Genomic DNA, 21,437 nt, shown 5'->3' on the forward strand with positions numbered 1-21,437 from the left:
TGGTCAAATTTTATTTTATGGCCAGTGAAGTTTATTTATTGAAAAAAAATCTTTAAAACATTTGGTATTTGATGCTATTTTGGAGTGGTGCCCAGCTAAATTAGCTAGCCTAAACTGTTTCTTCAAGTGACAGCCTTCATGATATCTTTTTTTCAATTGCCTATGTGTGTAGCACTTTATTTAGTACAACATTATTTTGAAGGAGACTTTTTTCAAAGTAATCATTCTATTCTATTCCTTAGATTAATTAATGATTCTCTGAATTCATCCAGCTTTGGCTGCCTATATGTTAATGAGTGGCAAAGCCACTAATTTACCAAGAAATTTAAAAATATTATATATATGAAACAATAATGAGACATCCTTGTTTTGTTTTATTGTGCCTAGCAGATAATACCTAAAACATTTCTGTGTATTCTTCACTTCCTGTTTCCAGGTGTTCAGTGATGTTATTACAGGCTTTAATTGGTTCTTTATATCTTATGTTTTGTGGTATGTATATTAGATCTGGGAGCTTTGTTAATATAATCAAACAATGTCATTTTTTTCTTTTCTTATCTTCTGATCAGGATTTCTGGCAGGTACTGACTCAGCAGCATGTGCTTTAAACTAATTAATGCTCCAAAATCCATAGTAATGCTTCAGGAACAAAGGTTCAGTGCATGCTCATGTCCTTTCCCTGCTACCTTCAGAATGATTCAGTTCCTGTCACTTTAAATTAACATACTTTGTCTTTAGTACAACAATTCAAACACTGCTCAAGTCCTTGAGAATTTATTACCCAGCAAAATTTAAAAGGAAGTGTTAACATTAGGTGTTACACAAAAGGTCAAGTAACTTTGTTTTGATCACTGTATTGTACAAGGGATGCTTAGTTAATTGGACCATTTAACTATCTTATTTGGGATGTGATGTTCCTACTTGAACAGTCACAGGACTGATGAGACAGCAGTAACTTCAAGTTAAAAATTAATAGAGTTTTTTCTTATGAAATTTCTTATATAATGAATACAGACAAGCGGTTGCTTAGTTACACTTTGCTCAATAAAATGGCTTAAGGGGAAACAAATGGAACTTTTAGAAAAGATTTTATTATTTTGCTTTTTTGAGTTAAATGACTTGCACTTGGAAAAGCAAGCAAACAATCGGAGAAAACCATGAAAAGAATATATACTCATAGTCTGGCAAAGGAGATTTTCAAGGACACTCCTAAAAATGCTTTTTAAATTGATCTTTGAAGGCTTGGACTCTTTAATTGTGGTTTGTAAATTATTAAAATGTACTCGTTTTCTTAAATAATTACTCTTACATTTCTGGTGGTTGGCAGCCTTAAAAATATAAATTAAATGGAATTATGAACATCTGTTAGTTTAAAATAATTAGTGAAGACCACAGGGTGCACTTTATTTTTATAATACATTTTTTCTGTACTCCCTTGTTTTTAAAAATGGAATATATTTTTAGTAGTCTCCTTAACAAATCCCCAAACCAGTCATCCTATTATTGGTGCAGTAGATTATTTTTAAAATACCGTTGCTTCTAACTGCATTCTGAAACAAACCAACAAATACTATAAAGTAATTCACATATATCAGTGTTTCCAATTCTGGGGATTCTGTTTTAGAGTAGTTATGGCACAAACATCATGCAGAGTGCTAAGTAGAGTAAATCAGATGAGATGCTAACACCTGTAACTGAGGACAGCCACTTCCTGTTCTCTAATTGTGGTAGAATAGTTTGTAGGAGGCAGCTAACACTCTTCCTCTCCACTAATCATTGTGTGGTTTAGGGCTTGAAGGTTTAAAATGGCTCACCTCGGATAGGTGTCCTTACTAGAGAGTTAGGAGATTACAGAGGTAGGAATAGGTGAGTGTTTGGAAGTCTCTGGAATCTGCAGGATGGAGTAATCAACTGTATTAGGGACAAAAGAGCACCGGTCTTCTTTAAACTTTCACTATTGAAGTTAATATCCTTGATCAAGGATTCAAAATAACGTTTACTGTATTCTTGAGGATATCTTGTGAATAAAATTTTTAGTGAGATTTTCTTGATGAGAAAATTGTTTATCTTTTATAAATATCACTCATTTTGGTGACACTAGTATGAATCCTTTAAGCTTCCAAAGGTCAATCAACAGTTACTTTGTTGAAGAGGGCTTTCTTGCTTGCTTCTTTGCAGGGATTTGTCCTTTGCATGCAAAGTTTCTATTGCCCATGGAAAGGCCAGAATAATTTTGTTTTCTTGGTATTATAGAGTGCTGTTCTTCAGATGCAGCTTATTACTGGTGTCAGGAGAATCCATACTGTCTCTTTCCAGTCTCTAAGTTCCACCACTACTAAAATCTGTTTATTTAACTCAGGAGTTAGATTATTCAAGTTGAGAATATAAATGATAACATAATCATTATGTACTTCGAAGGAAGGTGTAGTTTACATGGTTGTCTTAAATATTCAGACTCATTAAGATGTCTTTAAGTAATTTTTTTTTTTTTTAGATTATGTTGTGTTTCAATTTGGGATCAGTGAACCCATTTGATTTATTGTTGATTTGAAAACATAAACATGACTAACCATTACATTTCTAGCACCTTCATGTTTAGCTTTTCATTGTAAAACAAACTTTGAAATTCACTTTGGGATAAGAGGAATTTCTTTAGTTCCAACCTAACAACTTTTTAATTATTATTTTAATAAGAAACACTCCAGCATGTTTTAAGGTCACATAAACAAAGTTCTATAAAAGCTATAGTAAACAAGTTATTTCTCCTTCTATTTTGATAAAATGGGCTCTCAACTTAGCCTAAACATCTATTTACAGTCTTTGGTTGTAGAGAATGTGTGAGTAATTCTTGCCTTGCATGTTTGTTTTGGCTTAAGCATTTTTTAACATTCTAAATTTGAAAACTCTGCCAATTACAGATTAATCTAGCACTTATTAATTTCAAAGAATATAAAGAACATTCTTGAAGTGGTGTACATTTTGAAAATGATTAAAGTGTGTATTTGAATAAGTGAAGGTATTAAAAAAATGTGCAGCTGTATCATTAGCTCAGACTTTCCTCTTCAACCTCAGGTTAACTTAACTGATACATGCTAAGCACCAAGATAGATATTGTACATTAGTGAACTCCTTCAAAAATGTTCACTTCTCATTAACATTATCAGGAGTTGTAACTATAGATAGAGTGTGTTCCTGTGCAATTGATGCAGTATAACATAATGATTCATTACATGGACTCTGAAGTCAGACCGTGGCCTCTCCTACCACTTAGTAACATTGTTACTCTGGGCTACTTATTTAATTTCTCTCAACCTGAGTTTTCTTATCTGTAAAATTCAGATAATCATATCACCTACTTTCAATCACAGGGAGAACTTAAAAGAGAGGAAATATGATGTGCCTAGCACAGTGCCTAGCATAGAATAATATTCAAAGTATAATTTTTAAATTATTAATATGTCTTGAGTGACCAGAAGTGTTCAAGGGATATCTGTAAATGTTTGGTTTCGAAGTTAATTTAAAAATTCTTTACCTAAAGAGTCTCCAGGGAAGTGATAATTACTAAAACAGTGTAAATCAAGGTTATGGACAGTGATCCTCAAAGTGAAAAACTCTTTTTCTTATGATATATTTTTGCTTGTAATAGTTTGTTCCAAATGAGAGATGGTGAAATTACTACATTGCCTTATTTTTCAAAAGTTGTACTTGAGATTGTTTTTACATTAGGTTTTAGGGAACCCTTTTATAATCCATGTGATGACTGCTGCTAAGCTCAGGACAATTCTTTTTCGGCCTGATCTGAGTGGTCAAAGTTCAAAATTAGCTGGGCTTGGTGGCTCAGCCTGTAATCCTACACCTTGGGAGGCTGAGGTGAGTGGATTGCCCGAGTCTGTGAGTTCCAGACCCGCCTGGGCAACTTGGCGAGCCCTCATCTCTACAATAAGTCAAAAAATTAGCCGGGTGTGGTAGCGCGTGCCTGTAGTTCCAGCTACTTGGAAGGCTGAGGCGGAAGGATCGCCGGAGCCCAGCAGGTCCAGGCTGCGGTGGCTGGGAGCAGGCATTGCACTCCAGTCTGGGCGACAGAGTGAAACTCCAACTCAAAAAAAAAAGTTCAAAATTAAATTCTGAGATTTAGGTAGCAGATAAACAATAAAGATAAAATATAAGTTCTCCCACTCAGAGCTGCTTGGAAGTAGTTGTCCAGGTATAATATGGTAGAAAATAGTAGAGTTGAAGATTTTCTTCTTCTAGAATTTTGATATTACCTCATTAGATACTGAGGATTAAAATAAACCATTTCAGTAAAGTTGTATCATTTCCTTGAAGTTAATGCCATTCAGTAGACTTTTTTGAAATTTTATTATTGCTTTAACCCAATCATCTGCCACTGGTTTTTTTGTTTGTTTGTTTGTTTGTTTGTTTGAGCATCTTCATTTGTACCATTTTCTCCAAAGCTATCTAATTAATGAAATAGGAAAACATTTTTATTCTAGGTATTTGGAATTGTTCTCACAGCTAAGGTGGTTAGAATTGGGACTGAAAAGAGAAATGGTTTTCTGGCAGAGTGAAGTGTACAGTATCTTAAGCATTCACGTTCCACAGTCTGTTGCACAGTATTTTATGTTTGTTTGCCTCAAATGTAGTATTACCTTTGAAAAACTTGGAGGAAAATTTGAGTCAGAAGAAGGGGAAATCATAAACTATTCTAAATTAGAAACATCTCAATTTGATTTTTATCTGATATGTCCTCAAATTCTACCTTTCTACAAGTTCAAGTATGGTGTGGGAAAGAAGAATAACATATTTTAGCTGTGCAACATTATCTATTTGATTGGGAATAGTGTGATTGTTTAAGACTGATATTTCCTAAGGCTTTGGCATCTCTCTATGCACCAACTAGATAATGAAGTGTGAGCATTAATTGCATGAGAAAATTGCTGAATTTTCTCTTACTTTCTAACACCCCTCTACCCGTCTCAATCCCAGCCTTAAATAGAAATACTATTTGTCATTTGTAAATGATATGCCAGGATTGCATTTTCTGGAAGAAGCATATTGTTATCATTAATTTGTTTTTACATACAACCTCAAATATTACTCAAGAGATTTTGTTTATCAGATCTTATGTATATTAGAGATATTTTGAGTTTCTAGATAATATGTAAACATTTATTTTGCAAACATAGCTTGTCACTTACATTAGATATAAAAAGTTTTTTGAACATTGAACTTGAAAAGTAGATATTAACTAGCTCTTTGCTGTGGCTCACAGCCACTGCAGCCTCGACCTGCTGAGCTCAGGCGATCCTTCCGCCTCAGCCTTCCAAGTTGCTGGAACCACAGGTGCACACCACCATGCCCGGCTAATTGTTTTGATTTATTGTAGAGACACGGTCTCGCCAAGTTGCCCGGGCTGGTCTCGAACCCCTGCAATTTTGACATGTTTATTTGATGCTTTTTCTAGATCTAAATAATTTGAGAGGTCAAATGTGATGGTTTTATGATAATTTTGGTGTCTGTAATTAATATGTCATGAATTTTGTAAAAATATTCAAAATTTTGAATTTTCATAAATCCACTTAAAATTTCTTAGAGTTAATAAATAGATATATAATCCTAAATATATCTGAACCACACTTTAACAAGTAGATGCCATGGAAAACATTGAAGTAACTTCTCTTCCTCTACTATGTTGCACACCACATCATAAAACACGAGTAATTTTGAAATTCTCTTTAAGCATTTTTTTTTTGAGCCGGTGTCTCACTCTGTTGCCCAGGCTGGAATGCAGTGGCATGATCACGACGATCACAGCTCATAGTAGCCTCAACCTCCTGTGCTGTCCTTCTAACTCATCCTCCCAAGTAGCTGGGACTACAGGCATGTCCCACCATGCCCACCTAGTTTTTTTGATTGTTTGTAGAGACAAAGTTTTGCTATGTTGTCCAGGCTGATCTTGAACTCATGGACTTAAGTAATCTACCAGCCTTGGCCTCCCAAAGCTCTGGAATTACAGGTGTGAACCACTGCACCCAGACTTCATTTTTATTTTTAAGGAGCTGCTGCAACATGCACACATTTTCTGTGTGCTTCTTCTCTCAAACACATGTATACCCATACATACACATGGCATCTTTCTTCTGTTTTTCTTGACTTTGAAACTTTCTACTTCTCTCTGGACACATCTCTTTCCCTTTTTTGTTCACCTTTCCAGGATCCTTGTTTCTTCTACATTTTTTCTTTTTGGTGTCTTGTTCAACTTTTTCTTACATAGAGCATTTTGGCCACCTTTGGTTTCTCTTGCACCCTATCACTCTACTCAGTACAGCAGAGATCTCACATGTAGCCAGACAAACAAACTTTTTCCCCTTTAGGAAACAGAGGGTTGCAAACATAGATGTATCCTATTTAATACAGTAGTGGAGTGGTTGCCCTCTTGGAGACAAACACACTAACTGGATTAGCAGTGTAAGGCGTTATTGCAATATACAGCCTCTTTGGTGATGCATTTCGATAGCAATTCATTACTCACAATCAGTATACTGTTGTAGGTCTGTTTACTGATGTTTTTATGATCTCTGCAAACTTTATAATTGTCTTACTAGTGACAGGAGCTAGGCCTAAACTGTGGCCCCATATTCATATGATACTTCTCCAGCTGCGTTTTAAACCATTCAAATGATTCATGTTTATTTTTACTTTGGGAAACAATCATATACTCTGCTAGGAATCAGAAAACTTTCAAAAGAAAAATGGGCTTCTAAAAGCAGAAAATATTGTAAAAGAGTAACTCACACGTAAACAGTCAATTGATTTTTAACAAAGGTGCCAAAATAATTTAATGGGAAAGAAAAGAGTTCTCAATAAATGGTTTATAAAGAACTGTAAGTCCACGTTTTTAAAATGAACCTTACTCCTTACTTCACCATGCATAAAATTCACTTGAAATGAACCATAAACCTAAATGTTAAAATTTTAACTATAAGGTTTCTGAAAGAAAATATAAGAATATATTAAGCAGCATATAGAAAGCATTAACTATAAAAGAAAAAATTGATAAGTTAGACTTCATAAAAATTCTGATTATCAAAACAAAATAAATGATAAGCCAGACTGGTAGAAAATATTGTAATATGTATATTTGACTATATTTGTGATCTATTGCTGAGTAACAGATCAAAGCTTAGCATCTTAAAACAGTAATAATAATTTCTTGTTTCTTATTATTTCTGTGAATTGAGAATCTGAAAGTACTTTGGATAGGTGATCTGCTTCAGGCTCTTTCCTGAGGTTGCATTCAGATGTTGCTGGGACCTTAGTCATCTAGCTTGACCAATCATGAGGATTCATTTCCAAGGTGGCTCACTAAAATGTGTCTGGTAAAATAATGCTGACTGTTGTTGAGAGAACTCAACTTCTCTCCCTATAGTCTTCTCCATAGACCTGTGTGAATGCTCTATTCATATGGCAACTGGCTTCCCCCAGCAGAGCAAAATGCCTTATATGACAACCTCAAAAATCACACATCATCACTTTAGCTGTATTTTATTGGTTATACAGACCAACCCAGATTCAGTGGGAGGAGACTAGGACTGTATAAGACTGTGAGTACTAAGAGGCAAGAATCATCAGTCATTTTGGATGCTGGCTACCACAGTGACAAGTCTGATATCCAGAATATATGATGAACTACTGCAGACCAGTAATAAAAAGACAACCTGGCTGTGTGTAGTGATTCTTCCCTATAATCCCAGTACCAAGGTGAGAGGATTGCTTGAACCCAAAAGTTCGAGACCAGCCTTGGCAACATAGTGAGACCTCATCTCTGCAAAAATAGCATGGGCATGATTGTGTGTGCCCAAAGTCCCAGCTACTCTGGAGGCTGAGATGGGGTAAATCACCTGAAGCCAGGACATTGAGGCTTCAGTAAGCCAGAATCATAATACCATTGCACTCCAAAAAAAAAAAAGACAACTTATTTAAAAATGAGCAAAAGTCTTGAACAAATACTTCCCAAAGAAAGATATACAGTCACCAATAAATAAAATTAAATGTGTTCAACATTGGTCACTGGGGAAACATACAATAAAACCACAATTAAATAGCTAGAAATATCTATTCAAATGGCTAAAATTAACTAGTCTGGCCACACAAATGTTGGCAATGATGTGGAGCATCTGGAACTCTAATCCATTGGTGGTACAAGTAAAAAAGACACAGTAACTCTGAGGAAAATTATAGTAGTCAAAAACTGAAAAAGACCAAAGTGTGTTTGTCAATAAGGAATGAATAAATTATATTACTTGTGTGTATTACCATTATACACAAAATAAATTATTGTAATAAATGCATTTATTATTTTTTATTTTACTAATAAGCAGTATAAACTACTACACAGCATTACAAATGAACTACTGGTTATTGCAGTATGGATGAATCTGCCCCACATAATGCTCAGCTAAAGAATCAGGATTCCAAAGTATATACTAGTAATACTATTTACATGAAGTTCTAGAACAGGCAAAACTATGGTTAAAATACGATAGGAATTTACTATGGGGGGGGCATAAAAGAACTTTCAGAAGTGATGGGAGCATTCCATATCTTGAAGATGTGAATTTCTCAGCTATATATCGTTCAGAATTCATTGAATTAGACACTAGATTTGTGCATTTCATCATATATAGTTTGTATTTAAAATAGTAACAGATACTGAACTCTAGATGATATGGGTATGTTTGTCTTTGGCAGAGATATAATAGTGTTTATAAAACTACTTTTTGTATATTCTACACTAGCAAATTAGTAAATATATTGAAGATAATGGGAACCAGATTTCACATTGTTGAAAAATGGAGTAACAAGTGTGTAAGGAATAAGACTAAATTGTATCCTAGAATGGAATTCTAGACAGCAGTATGAATTTATAGTTTGTTATAGATGGATGGATATGAATCTGATCATAAGTAAACATTAGCCTAACTCAGCATGAGGAATATTCTACAATACAGTTCACCTGCATCTGTCAAGGTTAAGTACAAAGAGATAAAAAATGACAGAGTAGTGAACTCCAAAACTACATCCCTCCATTAAACCAATGATTAAGCTGCCAAAAACTCAGTCAAGTTGTTCAGATCTTGAGAATATAATCAAAGGCTTAAAACAATCAGAGGAATGCTTAAAGCAGAAGCTGCTGAAATTTGTAGAGAAAACATTGTATTTTAACTTACTGGTGAACATTCCTCACTCCCCAGCCCAGTGATAGCCATAAAAACAGTTCCTTTTTTCCTGGTAAAAATTTCTGGTGCCAGAAGCAGCAATGCAGATCATGTCCATCACAGTATTTCAGATGACCGCAGTTACAAAGCTGGGTACACACAATCAACTATAGTAATGTGCATTTATACATTTTCCCTTTCACCTATTTCTTTATGAATATGGTTCATCTGGTTAAAGTGCTCTGCCATGTTTTTGTTTCTCAAATAAATCTCCTTTAAAAATGTAAGTAGGCTGGGTTCGGTGGCTCAGCCTGTAATCCCAGCACTTTGGGAGGCCGAGGTGAGTGGATTGCCTGCGCATGCGGGTTCGGGACCCGCCTGGGCAACTTGGCGAGACCTCATCTCTACAATAAATCAAAAATTAGCCGGGTGTGGTAGCGCACGCCTGTAGTTCCAGCTACTTGGAAGGCTGAGGCGGAAGGATCGCCGGAGCCCAGCAGGTCGAGGCTGCAGTGGCCGGGAGTGGCCACTACACTCCAGTCTGGGTGACAGAGTGAGACTCCAACTCAAAAAAAAAAAATGTAAGTAAATATCTTAAAAATAATTTTCTAGGCTAGGCTCGGTGGCTCAACCTGTAATCTTGTACTTTGGGAGGCTGAGGTCAGTGAATTGCCTGAGTCCGCGGGTTCGAGACCTGCCTGGTCAATTTGGTGAGACCTCATCTCTACAATAAATCAAAAAAATTAGCTGGGCATGGTAGCGCGCTTGTAGTTCCAGCTACTTGGAAGGCTGAGGCGAAAGGATCACTGGAGCCCAGCAGGTCGAGGCTGCGGTGGCCAGGAGTGGCCACTGCACTCCAGTCTGGGCAACAGAGTGAGACTCCAACTCAAAAAAAAAATTTTTTTTTCTAATTTCTTCCAGAATTATAATTTTGGGATTTTAAACTTTAGATATTTTGATCTTTTGGGATTTCAACATTTGGGATTGCAGCATTCAGGATTGTGTCTTTTGGATTATGATCAACTCCCCATACGTAGAATATTATTTGATGATAAAAAGGAATTAAATACTAATTCATGTTACAACATGGATGAACCTAGAAAACATTATGTTAAGCGAAAGAAACCAAATGCAATAGGCCCATGTAATGTATGGCTAGATGATTAAAGTGGTGAATTTTATATGAATTTTACCACATCAAAAATAATAAACTTTAAAAGAAAAAACTAAAGGACAAAGAAAAGCTGTTCTATATTAATAGAGATTAGAGAGCCATGGCAACTAAATGCAGTTTATGATTGTGAATTCATCTGTGACTGATGGAAAAAAATAGCTATACAGAAAAGTGTTGGGAAAGTTGACTAAATTTGAAAATGGACTGAATTTGTTCATAGTATTGGATCAGTGTTAAATTTCCTGGTTTCATTACCTATATACTGTGGTATAAATTATATACCAGAATTATATTTTGCAGATTTTAGACTTCAGGGATTTTGGTCTTTTGGGATTTCAGCATTCAGAATTATGCTGTTCAGGACTGTGAACATTAGAGAATGTCTTTATTTGTAGAATCTATGCTGAAGTATTTAAGTGTAAAGGGACATGATATCTTCAGTTTCCTTTCAAAGCGATACACAGAAAAAGATATAAGGCAAATGGGGTAATATGCAAACTGTTGGTGAATCGGGGTATACAGTATACAATAGTTCTTAAACTTTCAAGTTTTCAGTGATTGTAAAGTCACTTCAAAATTTAAAGTTACCAACAAAATTAGATTTGTCTTTGTGTTATCTTCTGAGCAGCAGCACAGTCCTGGTGATTGTTAGAAAAATGTTAGGTATGCTTGTTTGGCTTAACTGCCCCATTTCACTCTGTCTTTAGACTTGTCTGTTTTTCAACTTCTGGCTTCTACTATGTTATTTATTTTAATTGCTTGTAGCAGTTTCTCCGTAAGATTATTACATCATCATTATTAAGTATTCAGCTTCTACACACATTTATTGTCCTGGCTGGTAATGGTCTGACTTTGACTTTGTGAATCTATTATCATTTTTTTACATTTTTCCTATTTTCATCCTTTGCTTTTGCAGGATCTTGGATTATGTAAAAAATGTAACTTTTCATTCTTTTATTTTGATAAATATTAACCCCCCAGTGAAAGGCTTTGCTGCCCTAGTTCTCATCCAGTAAATTTTTTTTTTTGGGGGGTCTGAAATTTATGTTTAATCTCTTGGTAGAAGATCAAATGTGGTATGAGGCAACCCCCTCGAGTCCCCTCCCACTGTGGGAGTTTTTCTGTCCTCTCAATAAATCCTACTTTAAAAAAAAAAATGTAGTATGAGATCTAACCTTAACTAGAACACATTGGACTATGTGCTATTTTTTGCTGTCAGCTCAAAGAAATAATCTCTAAGTGCTATCTAGCAGGATCATGCCTCTGTCAGCCACAAATGAAGTTAGAGAAGCCCTTTCTTAAATAGAAACTGCCCTCAAAAAACCTGCTTTATTGGCATCAGCTGTGGATTTTTACCTGTCCATGGTTATTGTTTCAAATATACATTAGAGGATATTTTGGATGAGTTTATTGAAAAAATCATGCAAATGACTTCATGATGAGTCATGTGGTACTTGTGTTTTCAGTTGGTTAACCAGTTTTCTTTCCTTTGTGGTATATGATGGGATCTCCACTAGACAGAGGTAACCTATTGGATAGTTGTGTACCTGGATGCTGGTGTGGTGGTGCTTGTTGGTTTAGTTTTCATGATACTCCTCTTAAAGTTATGCCTGCAATGCTGCCTCTTACTTTGTGCTTGCATGACTTAATTTGATTGCGCTTTATTGGTTTGGGTTCTTAAAACCTCTTATTTCTTTTGTTGTTGTTGTTACTCAGAATAATTCCTTGAGTATTTTGGTGGTCCAAAACTTACAGAAATTAGTTTCAAGTCTAACTTTTTGGTGGATCCTTTTCAGTTTTTGAAGATATTTTCAATGTCTCTACTAAGTTTATGCTTTGGCTAGGAATTCCAAAAACAGGATAGGTTTATTTAAACATCCAGAAAGAGACCACTTGCCAGACAAACCGTTAATGAAACTGACAATTAACTTTCTATGAAAGATTTACAGATTAAAGAAAAGGAGCATATACTTAGAGTACAAGCTAAGTTTTAGGAACTGTCTCAAATAGCTGAAATTTAGGAGACTCCATTAAGGCACATTAGATATGATTAAATTGTACCAAACTCTTGGTGTGCAGGTCTGATTTGCCATTACATTTCAGAGATGCTCTTTATTCTGCATACTGTTCTGTATTCCAAAACTAAGATTCCTGGTGTCGTGAGGTAAAATTGAAATTAGTATTTTAGAAATTAGTTTTCTGAGCATTTGTATGGGCCTTGGAAATAATTGCTCACTTCTTCTTTTCTGGTCACTAGCAGTATAGTTTTTCTTGGGCAATTAAAACTGATTTACTTTTGTTTTTTTCATTTGTTTGTTGTTTTAATTTTTTTTTTTTACTACCTATATACCTCCATAAGAGAAGGTGGATTGTTTTTAAAACTAAGAAATATAACCACTTCTGAAGTGGGCCTGTATGTGTTCAATGGTAGGGGTTATAAAATTGAAATTATTTTCTAATGTTCATATGAAAGCAGCATTGAAGTGAGAAAATAATTTTTTGTCATGGAATTTTCATCATCTTGAAAACTGTAAAGGATCCATTGATTTTTGAATGGCCATCAGAGAAATGCTTATTATAAATAGCATAAAACTGTCAAATAAATGGTGATTCATCTCTTACTATTTATGTCCTAACTCAGTTATATCTTCTTTTTATCTTTTGGTGGGACCCACACTTGTAATAGAAAATTTCCCAGGAACGAGAAAAATTTGCTGATGAAGGCAGTATATTTTACACTCTTGGAGAATGTGGGCTCATATCCTTTTCAGACTACATTTTTCTTACAACTGTTCTTTCCAGTAAGTATAAACCTTTTCTTTTATTCACTTATTAGGGAGCATAAAGGACTATAAACATAGTTAAGTTGTTTGGAAGGGAAAATAAAACATGTTGGTAGAGTTAATGAATTATAAGTTACATAAAATTTCATTGTTTTGAATTTACTATAATGTATAGAACCACCTGAGAAAGGATGGAGTAAAAAAAAAAAAGGTATCTGAGTAAAGTTCAAAAAACCCAAAAAACTGTAAAATTGTGTCTACCTTCACTGTCTGTAGCTCTGTATTCTGTCAAGGTGAATCATGTATATCCTTCATTAACATTACTGCTTCTCCTATAAAACACACTTTCCCATCATCTCCTCCACTAAAGAAGAAAATTGGTTTGGATGTCCTAATTGTGTTGAATATTCATTTAGAGGAATACTTCTAAAGACACAAAACTCAATTTTGACTCATTTAGAGCACTAAAGAATTTCTGATTTTTTAAAACTAAACAATTTTGCTGATTAGTAGTCAAGTCTAAGTGGTTTTCTATCTTATTTTCTTTTAGTGTGTCTTTTTTTTAACTGTTTAGAAAAACGAAACAAAACCTATGTTCATCGCTCCCTGTGTACAGTCTATTAAGATCTACATAGAGTGAACCAATGAGTTCAGATTTGTATGTTTAAAATAAGTAATTCTCAGGTTTTTGTCTGGGACTTATCACACAAACATGACCATCTCTTTTCACCTTCTCCAGGCCTGATATCTGTAAAGATAAACCTACAAGATGGTTTTTAATAAATGGCATATATCAGGTTTTGCCATGACTAGGACCACTTTCAACCTTATTCCTTCTACCTAAGGAGTCATGAGGAAGTGAAGAACTAATGCTTTACCATAGCTAACTTTGGGCATCAAAGTGTCTGAATAAATTCATGTGGTAGACTAGTGTGTTAATAATGAAAAAACAGATTCTGAAAAGGATATGATTTTAAGACTTTACCACTGACTTTAAGCATTTGATTATTGTATGCCTTTAGGGTTTCTCAACCTTAGCTTGCTGCAGTTTGGGGCAAGATAATTCATTTTTGTGAGGGCTGTCGTATGCATTGTAGGATGTTTGCCAACATTCCTGGTTTCTACCCACTAGATGCCAGTCACACAGCATATCCCCACCTCCTCGCCCCCAGTTATGACAAGCAAAAATGTCTTCAGACATTGATAAATGTATCCCAGGGGATAGGGATAGGGAAGAGTCATCCTTGTTTGAAAATTGCACTTTTTGACAGTTTTTTTTTAAAAAAAATAATGTTCCTTGATGTGGTTTTCTTCATATTTCTAGTCTTGAAGGTCATTGAACTTTTTTCATCAAATTTGGAAAACTTTCAGCCATTATATCTTTTTCAACCATTATTTCTTTGAATACTTTTTCTGTGATCTTTCTTCCTCTCCTAGGAGACTCCAGAGACATTTATTTTCCTCACATCAACCCTATGATGTTTTTACTCTTGTTATTTTCATTTCACAGATGAGGAAATTGTGGTATACAGAGGCTTAAACAACCTGCCTCTAGTCCTGCAGTTGCGTAATTAGGCAACTCAGGATTTGAAATCAGGCTAACCCCAGCATCTGAGCTTCTATCACTTGGTTTTACTGCTATGATCACATGTTCAGCAGTTTTAGGCCATAACTCAGTTTAGTGCTGCTTCTTTCTCTAAGGCTGAGCTGTGGAAAGGATGCTCATAAACTCTCCTGTAGATAATGGACAGTTGAAGCATCCTGCAATTTGAATGTTGCACACTGCATTGTAGACAATTTAACTACCAAGCCACAAGGGAAAATATGCCACAGAAATGACAGAGATCAGTTCTTTCCCATGTTCAAATTGCTACTATAACAATAGGAAATGAGGCAGTCAGTGGATCTCCTTCCTTGTGGGTAAAAAGGGATCATTACAGTCTAAATACATTAAATGGTTCCCAAGTCATCCTGCAAGAAGGAATGCAGTACTCTAAAGATGGAAAACTTTGCCAGGTAGTGGCTTGGGAATAGTGAAAGTACTAGCATATTCATTTATCTTTTACTCTGGTGGGCAGCAGAGGCCACAGAAAACCAGCTACAGTAGTGAAAGGGTCATCACCCAGATGTTGCAGTACTGTCATATTTCTGATCAGCTATTTTCATTCAAAGTTAAGGTACTCTATGATGTTCAAGCAATCACTATCATTTTGAAGAATATGAACATTCTGCCATAATGAATCAAAACTTGAAATCTCAAAGTACCTTAGAAATGCTACTATGCTGTCTAAGATAAAAATTCAACTATTTATAGTAATTCATTTGTTTTCTTTCCTGATTTATAATTTCTTCTCCTAAAAATAAAATTAAGAAGCCTGTTTTCTAAAGAAAGCATGTTATGTAATATAATTTCTTCCATTAAATAGAGTTAACCCTTCCTATTTAAACTTTTTGGAAATTTGATTCTTCTAAACAAGAGTTTCTGAGAGACACATCCTGAATAACAATTTGGCAAAAACATCTTGTGCTTACAATAAACAGTGGCATGAATTTCTCGCTGTTCTCTCTATATGATTTGGATAATGGACCTTCCTTGACCAATCTAAATATTTAAACGCCTTTTATCCCATTTCACTCATACACATACATACTTTCTAAACTCCTTTCTTGCTTTATTATTTTTTTCTTGGTACTTATCACTATTTAATATTCTATATAATTTCTTTCTTTTTTTTTTGAGTTGTAGTCTCACTCTGTCACCCATACTGGAGTGCAGTGGCCGCTCCCGGCCACCACAGCCTCGACCTGCTGGGCTCCAGCGATCCTTCCACCTCAGTCTTCCAAGTAGCTGGAACTACAGGCGCGCGCTGCCACACCTGGCTAATTTTTGATTTATTGTAGAGATGAGGTCTCGCCAAGCTGCCCAGGCGGTCTTGAACCCGTGGGCTCAGGCAATTCACTCACCTCGGCCTCCCAAAGTGCTGGAATTACAGGCTGAGCCACCGAGCCCGGCCAATTTATTTCTTTATTGTCCATTTTCCAACCAAGAATGTAAACTTCATGACTAATCACAAATTCATAATAATATTCACTACAAAGATATCTATATTAAGAATGATGGCAAAATAATAAAGCAAGAATATAACATATGTTGGTTTTTTGCATTTTCAAAAAAAATTAGTGAGTATAAGATTCTATTTTGCTGTTCATATCCTAAATTGAGAATGTCTTCAATCTGCAGCCAGTACCAATGAAATGAGGAAAATGTGTATTTTAATGAATCTGTTTCCAAACAAACTTGGTTTCCTATGATAATTCGGAATATACATATTTGTATTTTCCCTTTATTTCTGATTCATAAATTCTGTTGCTGTGTAGCCCATCTCTCTGATCAGCTTTGGTAGAGTAATTTGAAGAATTTCCAGCATGAGCCATAGCATCTGTGTTAAGTAGAATGTTAAGCATTTACTAGAAAACTACTCATTATTAAAATAAATTCAAATTCTAGGCAAGATGAGAAGACTGTTAACAATTATTAAATAATTTTCAAAAAGCCGCTGATCCTTAAAATGGGTTAATAAGTATTGAGTGAGAATACACAAGCATGGTTATTAATGGCTTAGTTCTCTGCACTTATACAACTGCAACTTAGCTGATAATCTTAAATCTTATGATAGAAGTTAGAGATTTTTCTCCATAGCTAGGTATAGAGAAGTGTTATAAGGATTTATCTAGAATGCTAAATTGTATTTATTGATTTGGATTATTCTCACTAATCTAAAATTCACTAAGTAATGGTAATATAACTTAAAATCTGGATCTTGGCCATTGACAGTTGTGAAATATTTTTGTGTGTTATTTGTCTTTATATGTGTTCTAACTAAAGTTTTTAACCTCGTGGACTAATAATGTGAAAACAATTCTATTTTGTTAAGTTTATTGATTTGTTTGTTTGTTTTTGAGTCAGGGTCCCTATTGCCCATGCTAGAGTACAGTGGCACACTCACAGCTCACCACAGGCTCATACTCCTGGGCTCAAGCAATCCTCCTGCCTCAGTCTCCTAAGTAGCTAGAACTACAGGCACACACCACCACATCCAGCTAATCACTGTGTTGCCTGGGCTGGTCATAAACACCTGGGCTCAAGCAGTCCTCCTGCCTTGGTCTCCCAAAGTGCTGGGATTACAGGCGTGAGCTGCTAGACCAGGCCTGAAAACAATTCTAGATAGCTTGATAGGGGGGCAATAATAAAACATTTATAAAAGTTAATTATTAAGCGTCTTCCTCACTATTAATCTTTGAATGCCGCCAGAAAAATCAAAAGCAAAAAATGATGTGGCATGTTCAGTACCTGGGTCTTCTGTTTGGGAGCAGACCTAATGAAAATCAGCCATAATTCTCATTTTGATTCCATCTTTAGATTTCAGAAAATCAGTGGAGAATTGAATTAAATATGTTTTCATAATTGCTAGATTTGACTAACTGAAAATTATACTACATCCTCATTGTACATACATCCTTCTCACAAATATACAAACTTTTGAGAAATTACAATAGCATTCAAGTGAAATTGTATAATATTTTATTTCTCTTGCCATGCAGGTCACAAAGTATATGTGACTTGAACAGCATGGTGCTGATTAATACTATTCCATCTAATGAAAATAGTGTAGGAATCATAGATGAAAATAAATGTTTCAGGCTGAGTAATCTGTTGAAAAATATAGGCAAGATCTAACAGCTAAGATCTATCAACAAATAAAGCAGCTACAAATCATTTTTACTAGGACCTCAGAGTTGGGGAAGTTGTAGAGAAAATTTGGTTTAGCTATTATCTTCATAATTTCTGTGTCTGGGAATGATCTGCCATTGCTAAATTGACATTATGTATGATAAGATAATGAAGATGAAAGGCTAATCTTTTTCATTGTTAGTTTAGTTTATAAGAGGTGCTTAGAATTTCAGAAATATTTATTTGCATATTGTAAGGCCAAAAGTATTTCAATGTGTTATTTACCAATAACTTCCTTCTCTAGCAAGCCTGTTTTTATGGATAGTTCATTGGTTTTATAATAATGCAGCTTCTATCAGAACAATAAAATAATGTTTTTAAATATATCAAATATTTGTAGATGATGTTATATTCATTTTGAGTCCGATACATTTGAGAACACTATGCCATTTCAGTAGCCCCAGCTGTTACAGAGAGTTAAAGCATTCATGGAGTTGTATCAGCCACACAAGACCTCTAATTCAGATGAGCAAGAAATAAGTGGCACCTGTGTTTAATCTCACATATCTGCTTGTGACTGTACTAAAAAAATTAAAATTTTATTTTTCTGCAAAAGGAAATTTATGCCTTGGGAATCGGTCTGAGAGTTAAGGCCAGGGGGAGAACAGACACTAAAGAAGCAAATTGTGGCTTTTAAGAAAAATAAGATCTAAATGTATCTTGAGAAGAATTTTATCATTATATACCCTCGAGACTCTCCTGATTAGCTTTTTTATACTTGTGTTTTACTTGAATTAATCCATTTTCATTTTTTAAAAAGTATAACATTCTAATAAAATTATAATACTTAAAATTTATGGAAATCCGGATGGGGACACATGATTTCCAATATAAGTAGTCAAGATGGAGCCATGTTCTAAGAAGAAGAGTATAGGGCAAGATTGTCTGGAGTGTCTCTGTGTACTATGTGGGCTGCTGCGGCTGCTAAAATTATGTCCACATACATTTTATGTTGGCTTATAAAGCTTTTTGCTACTTTTCCATGGAATCAGTTACTTGGGGTTTCTGAGAATCATATGGGAGCTATAGAAGAAAGAAAAGAAGGTCTACCCTTGGTTCTGCTTCTTAGGCTCTCAGAAAAGAAAGCCTCACAGAGAAGCAGTGAGTAAATTGAAAGGCTTCCTTCTCTCTTAGGCCTCATTTATCAGTAGGAGAAAGTTGATGGAGCAGGAAAAGTAAAACTTCAAAATAGGCTGAATCCTCTGTCTTCTAGAAAGTGCCCTAGCATATCAAATTATTTCTTTTCCCCTCACTTTTCAAATCAAAGTGAATCAAAGCTACCCTTTTCCTAGCATATCTCAATTAGGAAGTTATGCTCTTTATCATAATTTAAAAGCAGTTTTTATTAATTTGTGAATGAATTATGGTGTCCCATAGCAGCTCCAGAGATATTTACAAGAAAATCCTTATTAATTCAAAAGAACCTCTAAATGAAAATTTAGAAGTGGATAGGTTATCAGTAAATAGTATCTTGAAGTGAGAACTGTCATATGGCTTTGTATCCCCAAAGTACCTGACATAGTATCCAGCTAGTAGTGTCATTCTAAAAGTATTTTAATAAAAGAACATTTGAGATACAGTTTCTCTGAACCTCCCAGGTAGAAAAGAGACCCAGCTACCTATCATTGATCTTGATTACAGTATCAAATGGACCTCAGTGTATCTTTCTGCCATGTTTAGTCTCTCCTTCATTACTCCAGGGCAAACTAGAAACTTGCCCAAATCCCAGTCCCTCACAACTTTTTTAACTTGTCCTATTCTACTCAGGCTCTACCCTGTCCTGTTTTTGTTCTGCTGATTGTTGGGATGGCTCTGTAAGAATTAAGCCTTCAGTAATTGATATTTGAAGGTGATGTTTACTTTGGTCTGTGAGCTCTGCTTTTTCACACTTTGCCTCTTAGAAGACTATATTGGTCCATCTTTATATAGCTGGACCCTTCACTAAGATGCACAACTTAATAGTGTTTGGTTATGCTTAGGTTTTATCATAGTATTGCTTACCTTACCTGGAACAACTTTTTAAAATGCTTAATTGTTGTGCTAGGGAATTTGAAGGGTGCACAAAGGAAATCGAGGCAAGAAATAGTGGTTGTCATAGAATGGTTGGCCTAATTAATGCCCATTCTGGAGAAGATATCAGTAACTCCCAAAGTTCTGGGATTATAGGTATGAGCCACCATGCCCATCCTAAAGCAGTTAGTTCTAAGCATCTATGCAATAAGTTGCATTTTGGCATAAGCTGTCACTAGCTATTGCTGAGCATGTGGTGTGGAATGAAATCATGTAGAATGAAAGGAAATTCAGATGATTATTTTTTGAGATCTCTGAAAATGGGGATGAGAGTCTATCACACAGGCATATATAATTTAGGCATAAGATAGTAACATGAATTTGAAGAAAGTATATTCATAAAGTAGAGTATGACCAAGGGTAAAGAATTGGCTTGCCTTTTAGCATCTCTTACTCAGGAACTCTTGGAAATCCAAACTTTTTGACACCTCTGGCATTGACTACTCTTTCTGTAGCACAATGTCAAATAACAGTATAAGGAAAACTGGTTTAAATAAAAGACTATTTCTGGCAGCTCTCTGAAGTCGTCTAGTAATTGAGGCTGAGGTAAAGCTCAAAGGCTATATATTATGAATTAGATATATCAGGTACTTCTTTCTTCCGGTGTGAAATTATGTCTTTTTTTTGTTTTAAGAATCAAGGCTGAAGTATATTTTCTAGAAAAAAGCATTGTTAGAAGGAATTATATACAGCTGAAGCCTTGCTGAAGGAATTTGTTTAACATTTCACAATCTTCTTAATGAAGTTTTAAAACTCAGGTTCGGAACATGCAGTGTTTTGTGTTATTTAGAAAACCTGGCCAATTGCCATCAAATAAACAAGTCACACTAATAAGTACTAAAAAAACTCATTTTAGCCATTGCAGAGACTATATGTAATTATAAGAAACCCATAGTAATTGTTTCATGTAATTTCATTGTCTTAGTAGTTCCAAATACTAGCAGGACTGAGTCAGTATAAATTTTAAGCCTGTCCAGAAAATATATATTACATTACTGAGTATTTTTCTTTGTCTTCAGTCAATATGGATTTTAAGCCCATTCCGAAATATATATATTACAGTTCTGAGTGGTTTTTTTCCTTACTTTCTGAATTTGTTAGAATAGAAACATGGATCTTCTGATTAGACTCTCCCATTAAGTCTGCTGGGAGTAGTAGCTTAACTGCCCCCTCCTATTTTAATGGGGTCCTTGGCTAACTTGTGACTGACTATAAACCAGTAAATCATAGGGTATGGATTTAAGAGCAACACAAAGTGTAAGCATCATGGCTGTACCTTGCGTAAATCTTAGGCAACTTTAATCCCAGGTCTGATCTAAGGTTAAATTGGCCTAGAGTTGGGCTGTATATATGCACACACATATGTAAACATTTAAGAGCAGTCCGAATAATTGTATTTC

At 35.0% G+C, this 21,437-nt stretch overlaps 1 protein-coding gene across 5 annotated transcripts in view; it reads left to right on the forward strand.

Moving 5' to 3' along the window:
* Positions 1-21,437, forward strand: part of MICU1 (mitochondrial calcium uptake 1) — a 198,374-nt gene that overhangs the window by 49,693 nt on the left and 127,244 nt on the right. The window contains exons 5-7 of one of the 5 annotated variants that reach the window (XM_008052027.2): positions 570-581; positions 11,910-11,915; positions 13,079-13,193. In XM_008052027.2, the coding sequence (XP_008050218.1) occupies positions 570-581; positions 11,910-11,915; positions 13,079-13,193 (133 nt within the window). Of the gene's footprint in view, positions 1-569; positions 582-11,909; positions 11,964-13,078; positions 13,194-21,437 lie in introns of all 5 variants that reach the window. The other 4 variants (XM_008052026.2, XM_021709539.1, XM_008052028.2 and 1 more) reach the window with 4 other exon arrangements.

The sequence above is a fragment of the Carlito syrichta genome, unplaced genomic scaffold (genome assembly GCF_000164805.1).
Source record: "Carlito syrichta isolate Samal-C Ts95f unplaced genomic scaffold, Tarsius_syrichta-2.0.1 Scaffold254036, whole genome shotgun sequence".
In the NCBI taxonomy this organism is placed as follows: domain Eukaryota; kingdom Metazoa; phylum Chordata; class Mammalia; order Primates; family Tarsiidae; genus Carlito; species Carlito syrichta.